At 37.4% G+C, this 12,274-nt stretch overlaps 1 protein-coding gene across 2 annotated transcripts in view; it reads right to left on the bottom strand.

Annotated features, from left to right (window-relative positions):
• The window catches only part of LOC108682716, a 36,680-nt gene extending 26,205 nt beyond the window's left edge, over positions 1-10,475 (bottom strand). For both annotated transcript variants that reach the window (XM_047884005.1, XM_018171949.2), the window contains exons 1-2: positions 9,601-10,475; positions 1,909-2,120 (exon numbers count right to left, since the gene is read on the bottom strand). In XM_047884005.1, the coding sequence (XP_047739961.1) occupies positions 1,909-2,120; positions 9,601-9,664 (276 nt within the window). In that variant the 5' untranslated portion in view covers positions 9,665-10,475. The remainder of the gene's footprint in view (positions 1-1,908; positions 2,121-9,600) is intronic.
• Between the last annotated feature and the right edge of the window lie 1,799 nt (positions 10,476-12,274).

Genomic DNA, 12,274 nt, shown 5'->3' with positions numbered 1-12,274 from the left:
AAAAATCTCAAGTAGTGGATGCCAAGACCTCATGCATCACCTGTACGTACACTCGGCCTAATTATGCTCGGGTTTGCAATAACTTTTGATTTCATGATTTTAATTTCAATTCTTCATTTCATGATGAAATAAGGAACTTTAAAACATGCGTTTTTTCTATATCAATTTTAAAAATATTGCTGCATGTTCGAGGCTTGCCGAAATTTTAATACTAAAGTTTCCAAAGAGTTAATTCAAAATTTCCGGACAACATGAAGTTTCTACAAGCACATCATATTATATTTGTCAAATAAAATAATGATTCAAACATTTTATTGCAATTTATTGGCAAAAATATTTTAGTAAATGAATTATGAACGCATAAGAAGGAGTGTGAAACTAACTTACCGAAGTAATTCGATCATTAGATAAGTGTGAATTGAATGCAAGATATGGACTGACAGGTAAACTTAGATGCTAGACAGAAAAGCGACTGAAGGTCGAAACTAAAATGTTTTAAGTATCATCTCTACACTACACTGAATCATCATTACACTAGGTCCTAGCATTAAAAGAACGATCAGGCTCCTAAAAGTCAATCCCTCCAATATTAACACAATCGAGGGTTTATGGAATTTTGCCTGAATGTGGCCTCAGAAAATCACAAGCCGAATTATTTTTGCATCGTTCCCATCCCATGATGCTGAAGAAATCTTCTGCATCATGTTTTAGTAGCATATAGTAACTGATAAATTTTTTTAATGCTTACTTATATTTACCTTCGAATAATATTGTTCCTTGCAAATACATATGTACCAAGGCAAGCATCTTGGCCTTCTCGCAAAATCAGTGAAAAACTCTACTGCAATATTCTCCCCAGGCTTCGCACCTCGCCTTTGAGCTGACGCTCAGAGGAATGGAGGACTTAGGGCGAACGTAGTCTTCTTATTGGAAAGGTGTTGAGTTTCTTTTAAGAGAAAGACACGGTCTTTGACTACCAGATCGGAAATTGCACTTCCTCCAGTCCTAATAACGAGTGAACGAATAGCCGCTCAACAATGGCTTCACGACAATAGAGACAGACATGCGAAACCCTCCAGACTTTCCATAGACGCACGTCTGAAAGCAGTTCTAAGAAATATAATTAAGCGGATGAATTGCATTCAGGCCCGAGCATCGTCATATTGAGAGGATATCAAACAAAAAATGACAATGGGTGAAAACGGAATATGAGATGAACATTTTTAGCGCCTAAAGAGCTGCGTGATCTTATTTAGGCTGCCGGTGGAAGCTCGATGCGTCTTGGCATTTTATGAATCTGATGCGGACCAAATCTAATAATATGACGAGTGGTCACAAAAAAAAAAGAAATACGAATTGACTCTGAAGGTAAAGATTGCATATTGTGGTAACATACATTAGAAACCATTAAGAAGCCCACGCATGCCCAGCCTCCATCCTATTCTGAACGTAATTAGTTCTAGCTCATCAAACTAATGACTCAATAACGAGGTAATTGTGTTCTGCGTTCCGGCTTAACGATGGGCGATTTTCATTCCAAGATTACGGATTGAAAGAATGAGAGAGGAAATAAGAGTACAGACAAAGCCTGCAAAGAACATTACCGATAAATACTAAACATAATTAGAATTTCAAAAAACTCTTCGATGATGCTTGCTATAATATTCGCACCGAATCATCGAAATCTCATCACACAAGGATCATCAGGCACTCATTGGGTAGCAAATTATTATATAATTTAACGATAAAACTCATAATTGCTTTTTGATTTGTTTTTGAAATATACATGTCAGTGCAGCGCTGTCGAACTCGTTAAGTTGTGTATTAAAATGGAAAAAGTGTCTTAATTCTAAGTTGTGTGGTTCATCACTACTTTGAAAAAAATGAACATACGTATTTTTTACTCACATCAACGTTGACACCAGGGACCTTAAAATACGTCTTGGGCTGTGGGTTGCCCGGTATGTACTGGTAGAACTGACTGTCTCCCTTGTACCACTTGAGGCTGTACAGCGTCTCGCCCTCCAACGAGTAATGGCACGAGAGGCGGGCTTCAGAGTCGCAAGTTCGGTACCGCGGCACCTTCACCTCCACCAGGAGGGAGGACGCTTCGGGGTATCCTGCTCGGGTAAAGTAAGGAGTGTTATTAAAGACGGTAGCGGTTCATAATGTAGAGCTACGAGTGACTTTTAATTTCAAGTCATGATGATTCTTGCTCCATTTGGCTCAAATGCGAGCAGGTTCAACGTTCCTAGTGAACTTAGGGCGCAGGTAACCTGCCTAACGACGGCTTGGAGGCAGAGGACTACGAAGGCTGCGCTTCAGCGTGACCGAGGACGACGACGTTCTAAACTTGTCTTTAGGTCATAAGATTGATGTTTTGAGCGTACTCTGGCCAAATAAATACAATTTGGCTCAATTCCCCGATTCTACTCTCCAAAGTGCGGATGTGCAAATAGATATATTGCCGATAAAAGAGCATACCCTCGATATTCATCGTGCGGTGCACCTGAAATATTTTAGTGACGGGAGCTTGAAGAGTCTAATATTGGTGTTAGTGTATGAGTAATTATAAAAATTTAATTTTGTAGCAAACTTACAGTAATGTATTAATACATTTTAAATATGGAAATTGAATACTAGTTATAAAACGAATTATGAATGAAGATTCATCGTAAAACAAGTTTCTGTATTCGCACGACTCTGATAATAAAAGCTTAACAATAGCTAGAATAACTAGCTCATTGCTCGCCGGAGTTGAACGATGTGATGAAGGGGAATGCAAACCTCAAGGATTTGGAATACTGCGGCTTGCTAACAGTAATCAATGAACAGAACAAATAGTGAGCTGGGTTTGGTTAGAGCCAAGTTGAATTAGTTGTGACATTTTGAAATCTAGATTCAAAGACGAAAAAATCGAGTTACAATTCAGTCGACTCCGATTATGACAACATCATGGTTTTTTAATGAGTTGTATCTCAAGTCTAGACATATTATGCGAAATTAAAAACTTTCAATTTTTCCACATATATAGCTCTTCCAAATAAGGGCAGGAAATAAACACAGTGTGATCGGATACTGTCTTCAAGAAGTTGTGTAAAACTTCTCAGATAGTGTTTTCGTCGTGCGATGCAGGAAAACCATTGACACCATCAAGGTGATATTTTCTTGTTTCTGCATTAGGAGACAAGAATTCATTTTGAGATGCAGCTCTATAGAGGATTTCCCAGAAAAAGGTAAAGATCTAGACCATTGATCGAGAGAAAGATCTAGAGGGTAGAGATCCCGACGAAATGAACTGTGTTCCACAGTTGATGACACGGCCTAGAAGCGTGCCGAGAAACCTTCTCCCGCCGTGGTGCAATGGGGCGTGTCTGTATCATGCATACCTCACAATCTCTTTCGTGTTGCTGTAGACCTGGATGCTGGCTATCTCTTATAAGAGATGTCACTGATGCAAACACCAGAGCTTCATTAATTGTCTGACTAATAAATAAAATGCGTTTAAAAATTACTTCTTAAAGACAACACCTCTAAAGAATACAGTGCATCCGATGTTACACATCTGCAATGAATTTCTAATTTTATTTCCATATACCAAAAAATTATTTTAAATTTTATTAATAATATTTTAAAAAATTATATATAATATATAAATTATAAATAATATAATATATTTAATAATATAATATTTTTTAAAAATAATTTTTTTTGAAGTGTGTTAAATATCGATTATAAAATTTGTATTAGACAGACAAACAAACAAACAACATGAAGGGAATTTAAAGAGAAGTGTTGTATAAACAACAAGGACAACCGACAACCTGGGGCACATCAATCAAGGGAACACAGCACGATACAAAGTTGAACAAATCAAGTAAAATTGCACGTGTCTGTATATTTGGTCGTGGAAAATCCAAATAATGATTCTATTTCTATTAAATTTAACGGGCTTTTCTGGATCAATTATGATAATTGAGAAAGAATAATTGGGAACTATTTTAATAATTGGGAGTTTTTTATCTTCATTGATGAACGGACTGATGGACAACAAGGATCGTCCCATCAGTAATTGATACGATACGATAATTGGTCCAATTTACTGGAAGTGGTACTGTTACGAGCGTGTAAGTAAAACCGTAAACAGTAATACCGTTTTGAAGGCGGTGGGACGGCTTCGCTTGGTATCCAAACGTTTGATACGTCGGTAATCTATACCAGGTTTCTAAAGAACAAGACTCTGAGATATTGAACAAATTATAATGAGAAGTGTACCAGACTGCTGCTACTCTCTGTAAGAGTTTTTTAGCTAGAATATGTATGGGCCCGGAGCTTTTTTAGCTGTATTAAGCATGGGACCATAGCTCTGTTAGCTGTATTAAGCATGGGACCATAGCTCTGTTAGCTGTATTAAGCATGGGACCATAGCTCTGTTAGCTGTATTAAGCATGGGACCATAGCTCTGTTAGATGTATTAAGCATGGGACCAGGGCTCTGATAGTTGCAATAAGCATGGGACCATAGCTCTGTTAGCTGTATTAAGCATGGGACCATAGCTCTGTTAGCTGTATTAAGCATGGGACCAGGGCTCTGATAGTTGCAATAAGCATGGGACCATAGCTCTAGTACCTGTATTAAGCATGGGACCAGGGCTCTGTTAGTTATAATAAGCATAGGACCATAGCTCTGTTAGCTGTATTAAGCATGGGACCAGGGCTCCGTTAGTTGTAATAAGCATGGGACCATAGCTCTGTTAGCTGTATTAAGCATATGGGGCCATAGCTTTATTAGCTGTAATAAGTATGGGATCAGGGTTCTGTTAGCTGTAATAAGCATGGGATTAGAGCTCTATAAGCTGTAATTGATGAGCGTCATCTCTCAATAAACCTAGTTTCTAAAAAGATAAATTGACTAAATGATTTATGCGACGATTGATTGGGAATATTCAGGTTAAAAATTCTTAGGTTGTAGAATAGAAAAGAATAATTTCGGGGCCTGTTTAGTTATATCAACGCACGGGATGTCGAGTAAGAGTTTGAAAGTCCTTCAGTGTGCGTCGAGCAAATGCCAAGAGGAGCAAAATCTCATCTCAAATGCCATTGAAACTTTTGAACAAAAACCGCTTTGCTAGATTTTGAATTTTGCAAATTTACACTCTGGCTTCCTTAAAAAAACTAGGACTTGTTTCGTTTACTGAATTAATATCTCGTTTCCCGTATCGTTGCAAGGACACCCTAGAAGAAATGTCTTTGTCATCACTCCTTGAGCTGTTCTAGTAACATTGCAAGGACGCTCTAGAAGAAATGTTTTAGTTATAACTCTTTTAGCTGCTCTAACTCCATTTAGGAGCACTCGGCGTAAGATGGCCGCACACTGCGGGGAAATTTTAGAAGCTTAGAATCATTTGTATTCTCAGAAGCTCATTGCAGGGATCACTGGCCTGAGTATCGCCGCATCCTCGATTGACAGGCGCGTCCAAAAAAAACTCTTTCAAGCCCAGCGCCTGTGAGATCTTAACGTTGTGCAGACTCGCTGCAGATCCTCACGGTGATCCATCACTGATCCACGAGCCACTGGATCTGCATTTCTGATGCAGCCTCTACAATTTCGTGGGAAATATCCCACTCGGGTGCTTTAGAGGAATTCTGCGCCCTAATGTCCCTCGGGAGAGGTTTGGTGATGGTTTTGATGCCGCCGCCTCTGCTTTGTGTTCTCGTTGCCGAACTTTTGCGGAGAATTTCGGCTGACTTCATGGATGGCACTTCTTTTTAACGAAGGAATAAAGAGAAGGAATTTCTGCCTGAAGTTTCAAAGCTACCGGAGATTAAAACCAGCCAGCTGGAAAACGTTGATGAACTCAACGCTTGCGTCAGGGACTAAAATGTCACTCACATTAAAAAATATTAGAGGTCAGAAAAAAACTACACTCTCGAGCTCACATTGTTGATGGCAATTTTCAAAAATATCATTAATTAGAAGTCCACAAAAAATTATGAAGTCTTGTAAGATTGCTGCTCGCATTTGCGTTCTCAATATTTACATCAGCGGCAAGATCTTCCATTGGAGGCAATGCAATGTTTTGTTACAACTTTGCCTCAGAAAGGAAACTTGGCCGGAACTTCCTAGCATTTGCTCACAAACAAGTGGATGGGCAAAAGTTCCAATGAGTGATGCTCGGAGCAAATCGACTCAAAGGTGAGCTTTGAGTTTCGAACCTCAATCTTCAGTTCAATCGTCCATTAGCACAAGAAGCTCAGCACGCCAAAAGTTTCGTGGAACAGAAGTCGAGTGCATCGGCAATCCTTGGTCGGTGCCAGGAGCTTGGCGCAACAGTTTCTGAAGGAGATATTGATGATTGATGCAGTATCTATGCAGCCAATCCTTGAGTGTTGCTTCAAGCCGCTGGTTTCTTCTAGAGCATCCCTGCAGCGTTCCTAGCTAATGGCTTGTCTGATGCATTGATTATTGATTGAGATGGAAGAACGAAAAGATTAATCGAGTCTTTGCGAATGAGTTCTGTAGCCAAAAGCTTAAAGTGTCATCGTCAGCATTAATATATGTACTTGTCCTTGATATGTAAAGCTTTTGTGTCAGAGAACGAACAAAGTACATCATCAAATCGTTGCATGACTGGGTCCAAATTCTTTGCATTAATCCACCCGTGAGCTGATGTCCATCCTTAGTGCGTTAACAAGTCCTTAATCAAGACCATACCTTCGACGCATGACATAATTCATGTAAGGACAGCGTGGTCGCAATGCCTCAGACTGATCATGACGGTGCTCGACATAACAAACTTGCTAAGGATGACCATCAACTTGCAAACAAGCTCCCACGACAAGTTGCTTACTTGTGCTCATTAGGGGACCTGCAGTCAAGAAGCTCATCAGTTTGTGCTGCTCGACACAAGTTGGTTGTTTTCTGAAGTCTGATGCGCGGAGGTTACGCCTGATGTCTACACCTGACATGCCTCCTCTGCTCGTCCAAAGTTTGTTCGGAACAAGAACTTCATTGGTATTTAAGCCTTTGACTAGAATTAGCTTGTGTCAGCTGGTGTAATGGTCACTAAGATTGTTTATTCTTGAACTGCATCATACGTCATTAAGCTCTTAGTTAAAATTGAAGTTTTGACATATGTAGTTGAAATACTCACCGAATGTTCCTTGTCAGAAAAGTCAAGATTAAAAATACAATAACGGATAAATCGATGCTCAATTATGCTCATACTACTGATCAATGGCTTCACTTCAAGGAAGCTACGAAAAGTGTAAGCTCTTCTTTTTTCTATGGAGAGAACGAGACTATAATGATAAAGAGGCCCGAAGTCATTAAGGAACACAGCTGAGATTGATGAGAGCCTTCAGGTATCTGAAGGGACGGGGTTCCTGCTAATTACATTTATCCCAAACGGGGAGTGAGTTAAGATCTTCGACTCACCACTACGAATAAAAATTTTCATGACGAACGACTTAATTTAGGAGTTTTCTTGTAATGACTTGTTTGATTTGAGAAGAGATAAAATGAATAGGTTGTACATCAATTTGTGAAGATATTATTGATAAAGACGTTCTGAGGTTAGAAAATTCTTGTTTCTGTCGAATTAAATATTAGAAATTCACCTCAATTATTCCACTCACATTCTGGAATCTGGTGTTAATTAATGCTGGAATGTGGCGATGAAGATAAACATAAAATTTTAAGTTTCAGAACTTTAGGCAAGGGTATATATTAATTATAAAAGTTTCGATCAAAAAATATGAGCGATAATTCACAATAACTGCATTTGCAAAAACTGACACGTGTATTCGGGCGATGCCACTTGAAAAGAAGAAGAAATTATTCTGAGAAACGTTAGTCTGTCCTAGATACATTACGCCAGCATCAACTCTCGCATCGTATAGAAGAAAATAGAATGCATAAATTGGTGCAATTATTGGTCAAGGTCTATCGAATATTGGAAATTAGTCCAATTTTTCTGGAACAAACGGAATAGACACAAGAAATAAAACCTTGAAAAACGTTAACTTTTAATTCGGCAACGCGAGGTCCTTGGGTTTTATGAAGACCAGCCTCTGAAATCTCAGCTTTTGAAGTTGGTCTGAAATAGCTGGTGAAAATACGCTCGTAATTTACTAGTGCTCTCAAAAAAGCCTTAAGCCAAAGAGTGTGGCTTGTGGCTTCTGTTTTCGACTTGGTCGTATGAAATTGATGAAGGCTTCTAAATGTGAAAGCGACCAAAAACACGTGATTTTGAAACTCCTCCAGGAATTTTAATGTCGGCGGTAATGAAAAATGCACTCTCAGCGAAAGCTCAATTAGTGAAGTTTTTCTGTGGATTTTGGAGAACGTAAAATAATTTTTTACTTGGTTGACCTCTTTTATATTTTGCCTTTTAATTAAGTTTAAATATTTAACTGAATTAAATCAGAAAATATTTGACTAGTGATGCTCTTGCTTTAATTTCTGATTAAAATTGCTGACGAATTACCTTGACAATTTTGTTGAAGAGAACATTCCAATCATGCGATCTTGAGGATAATTCAATCATATCCAGAAAAGAATAAAGACTAGCCACTGTCTATGGATCTAGGAAATTTTTCGAGGTGTAGATTATAGTTAATTGAATAGTTAATATAGTTAATTAATTGAAATAATTCAATGTAAACATTTTTATTTTGAAATAATTTTCTGTAGCGTTTATTCACAATGAATCCTCAAAAATATGAATTGTTTGTAAGCCAGAAACCAGCTAAGATATTCAAAAAAAGTAAGTTATTGCTGGATACATTAGTAAAGATTGGCCAGGAGCCTTTCTCATCTGAAGCTGCGACGAAAATCATTAAGACTGCAGCAGCTGGCTGCACAAACATTAAAAATCAAGCAAAGAGACCAAACCTTGTCGTAAATATATTTTTTTGCAGGTTATTGAATGAGTATTTGTTTAACTCATTCCCAAAATGAACTCACAGAACACATATGAAATGAAACATTGTACAGAAAATGCTACACTAAATTTCATATTGTGTGAACTGGTAAGACGCTCTACTCCTGCAATGACACTTCTCAACTTACACCTTGCAACTCTTCAATTTGCAAATGTTAACTCTTCTTGAAATTTGCAAGGCCAAAACTTACAGAGAGGCATGAATAACTTTATTTTTCCAAACTTCACTGCACTCATAAGTGTTTCCTTGAAATAAAAGCAATACATTTTATTTTCATTTCAAGAGAGGAAAAGATAAATTTGTACGATCCTTTTGAGCAAGCACAATTTGCACAATGCTTTTTCTCACGTTAAAAAATACACTAGCCAACTCAATTTTTTTTTTTTTGGATATCGATGAATGCGTATTCTTGATCATTGTAAATCTCACGATAGCCGGAATAATTTTGGGAAATTACAATCTATTACCATTTTTAATTCCAGACAGTAAAAAAAGTCCGGGAAAATACTCATTTGATATTCACATATTAATGATAATCCACCTCCGCTAAATTCATCGTGCTACACTGGAGAAATTTAGCAAAGTTTTATTCAAGTACAACTTAATTTAATTTTTTTGCATATTCTGGATGCTGCATAGAACATGAAGCACTCACCGACTAGCAGGAAGAACAGCAGCAGCTGCAGACGACGCAGTGAGCCTGTAGGCAGGCTACCCATGATGGCTGCCGTCTCTTTTATGCAGGAGGTCGCGCCCTGTTCACCTCAGGCTGCCTGGGCCGTTTGATTTGCAGTGTGGAACTGAGCACAAAACTCACTGAATTTTCCTCTTAGGATAGGCATTGCTTGAGCGCGAATGTTGTTGATTATTTTCTGCACATTATGTCTAGCTGTGCATACGAGTAGTTGTTCATATTAAATTGGGCACTTACAAAGTCACCATTAAAGATTCGAGCTTCGCATGTGGAATTGGAGACTAGGCATTATCATCGATTTCGTCGATCCCACCAATTGATATTCCAGAAAATAAATTTGCGAGTTTTGTAATGGAACATGAATACTAAAGCACTTCACTTAAATTTAATTGGGGATATTTTTCATCATTTCCCCCGATTTTATCAGTCAATAAAATGAGCATAAGGATTTATAATTTTATTACGATATTCCTCAAGTGAAACTAGCAGTTATCAAGCCAGATGAAATGCAGGAACACAGAGTAAAATGCTTTACTAGTTCTACTTTATCATTGAGCAACCTGGGCTAGATGATACTCAACTTCAGAGTCTCCTAGGGATCTTCCACATTTTTCTTACTTTCCGTTGGTCTTGTGTGGAAATGATAGGAGTTGAGTAAACCTGGAGTTATTCTATATGATTCTCGTATGCCCTTTGAAACATGTCAATGGGTACTCATGCAGCGAGAGTTCAGGTCCGACACTTTAGCGAACTTTTCTTCAAGTCTTGTCCAAGATACGCTCACAGCAGCGAAAGCTTCACGCGGGGAAATCATTAAAATAAAACCATATGTAAGGAAAGGACATTGATTAAATTTTTAATTATATGAATAATCTCTTCTTAAAATAGTTTATAGATTGAGACTGGGTTATAAAATTCTTTGTTTCAAATACAAACAGTTTAATGAAATGGACCCATACTGCTTTAAAATGATCCTGCATGAATGTTTAAGCAAAATTTATATTGCATTATAATGCAACACATTACTTCCCTTCGAGCAAACGGCTACAAACTAAAAGAAACTGGGGTGGGAATAGGATATATGGACAAAATTGATTTGCATGTTATATCATATATTTAAGTCAATATAGTGATCATTCCTACTTATTGTTTTTCTCAAAACGATAATGGAGGCTGCATTCAAAGAACTATCATCGGGAAATTACATTCGTATCAAACATTTCCCGGCTAAAGGTTTGTAATTTACACACTTTATTATAGCTGAGAAATTCAAATCGTTTTAGTGTAGGCCATTCATTGGTCGGTCATGGGCTTCATGTATTTTCCAATACTGGTTTCACATTTTTCTTTTCGGCACCGAGAAATAGGAGCAGAGAATAGAATACTTCACATAATCACGAAAGCTTTTCTCAAAATTATTTCAATTGTAATCTGGAGGAAAGAATTAACACGATATTAGTTATTATTATTAATAGAAAGAAAATTAGTTATTGAGAACTTTTATTGTGAAAAAAATGGAGAACTCAATCGACAAGAATGTTGTCAGATTTTATATTTAAATCATTATTTATTTGCCTGATAAATTTCCCACACTCTATTTCTATAGATTGTGAAATCCTGAAATTATTGAAATATTGTATATCAAACAAGATATTGCCAACACATAAAAACATAATGTCTAAATGGGAATAATGAATGTAGACGAAAAATTCAATTCAAGGTAATTTATTCTATTCGCAGCGAACAAATTTTGTTACCAAATATAATGGCAGTTCTGGGGAACAAATACATAAGTACTGAAATATCACTGAAGCAGATATCAGAAATTTATATCCTAAATTGGCAATGCTTTATTTTATTGCTGTTCATATTGCAGAGCAAAACCCGGGTACATGCAGCACTGAAGTTGCCGTCGAGCTTAAATCCGCGAATGCGCTAATAAAGTAGCAAGCATGCGCTGGCTGCAGGCATATAGCTTAGGGCGACTTAGCTTAACTGATGGAGAACAGCGGTGTCCATAGGGAAATTTTATAATGGAATTAAAAGACTTGGGGTGTCGCAAGACGTCGCTGAAAGTGTTTCATATCGAGCTGGGGTTGGACGTAAATCTTGTTGTAACATTTAGTTCGTAGAGATGGAAATGATCCATGATTAGTTAACATTAATTCTTTTATTTATGCTTCAGGTCCAGCAATAATTTGACATGTTTTGGTATATTAATGACACCTTTAAGCTAATTTTTGTAATAATTCCGTGATCTCGAAACATCCGAGTAATTCGTAATGAAAGTAATGAAATTCCTAACGGAATTATTATTTACAACATCATTCTATCCATTAAGATCCGCAAGAATATTAATTGCAATAAAGAATTATCTTAACCCACACGAGATAGAGGCCTAGTCGACGACGTGAGCGGAGGCTGCGCTGGCTGCGCTGGCAATAATAAAATTTGTTCAAATCTCTGAAGTTTGATGAGGACGCCACGTGAGACTTTTGCGATAATTGTCTATCTCATACTATTTCCTTTACTCAGGCTCCAACTAAAAGACTACAAATTTCCCACTAATGTGTACTTATTTGTATTTTCGTGAAAATTTAAATCGTAAAAGAGAATATGATTAGTACAAAGATAA

The sequence above is a fragment of the Hyalella azteca genome, unplaced genomic scaffold (assembly GCF_000764305.2).
Source record: "Hyalella azteca isolate HAZT.00-mixed unplaced genomic scaffold, Hazt_2.0.2 contig14264, whole genome shotgun sequence".
In the NCBI taxonomy this organism is placed as follows: domain Eukaryota; kingdom Metazoa; phylum Arthropoda; class Malacostraca; order Amphipoda; family Hyalellidae; genus Hyalella; species Hyalella azteca.
Note: the sequence above shows the minus strand (reverse complement) of the source record. Positions and strands in the feature narration are given on the sequence as shown.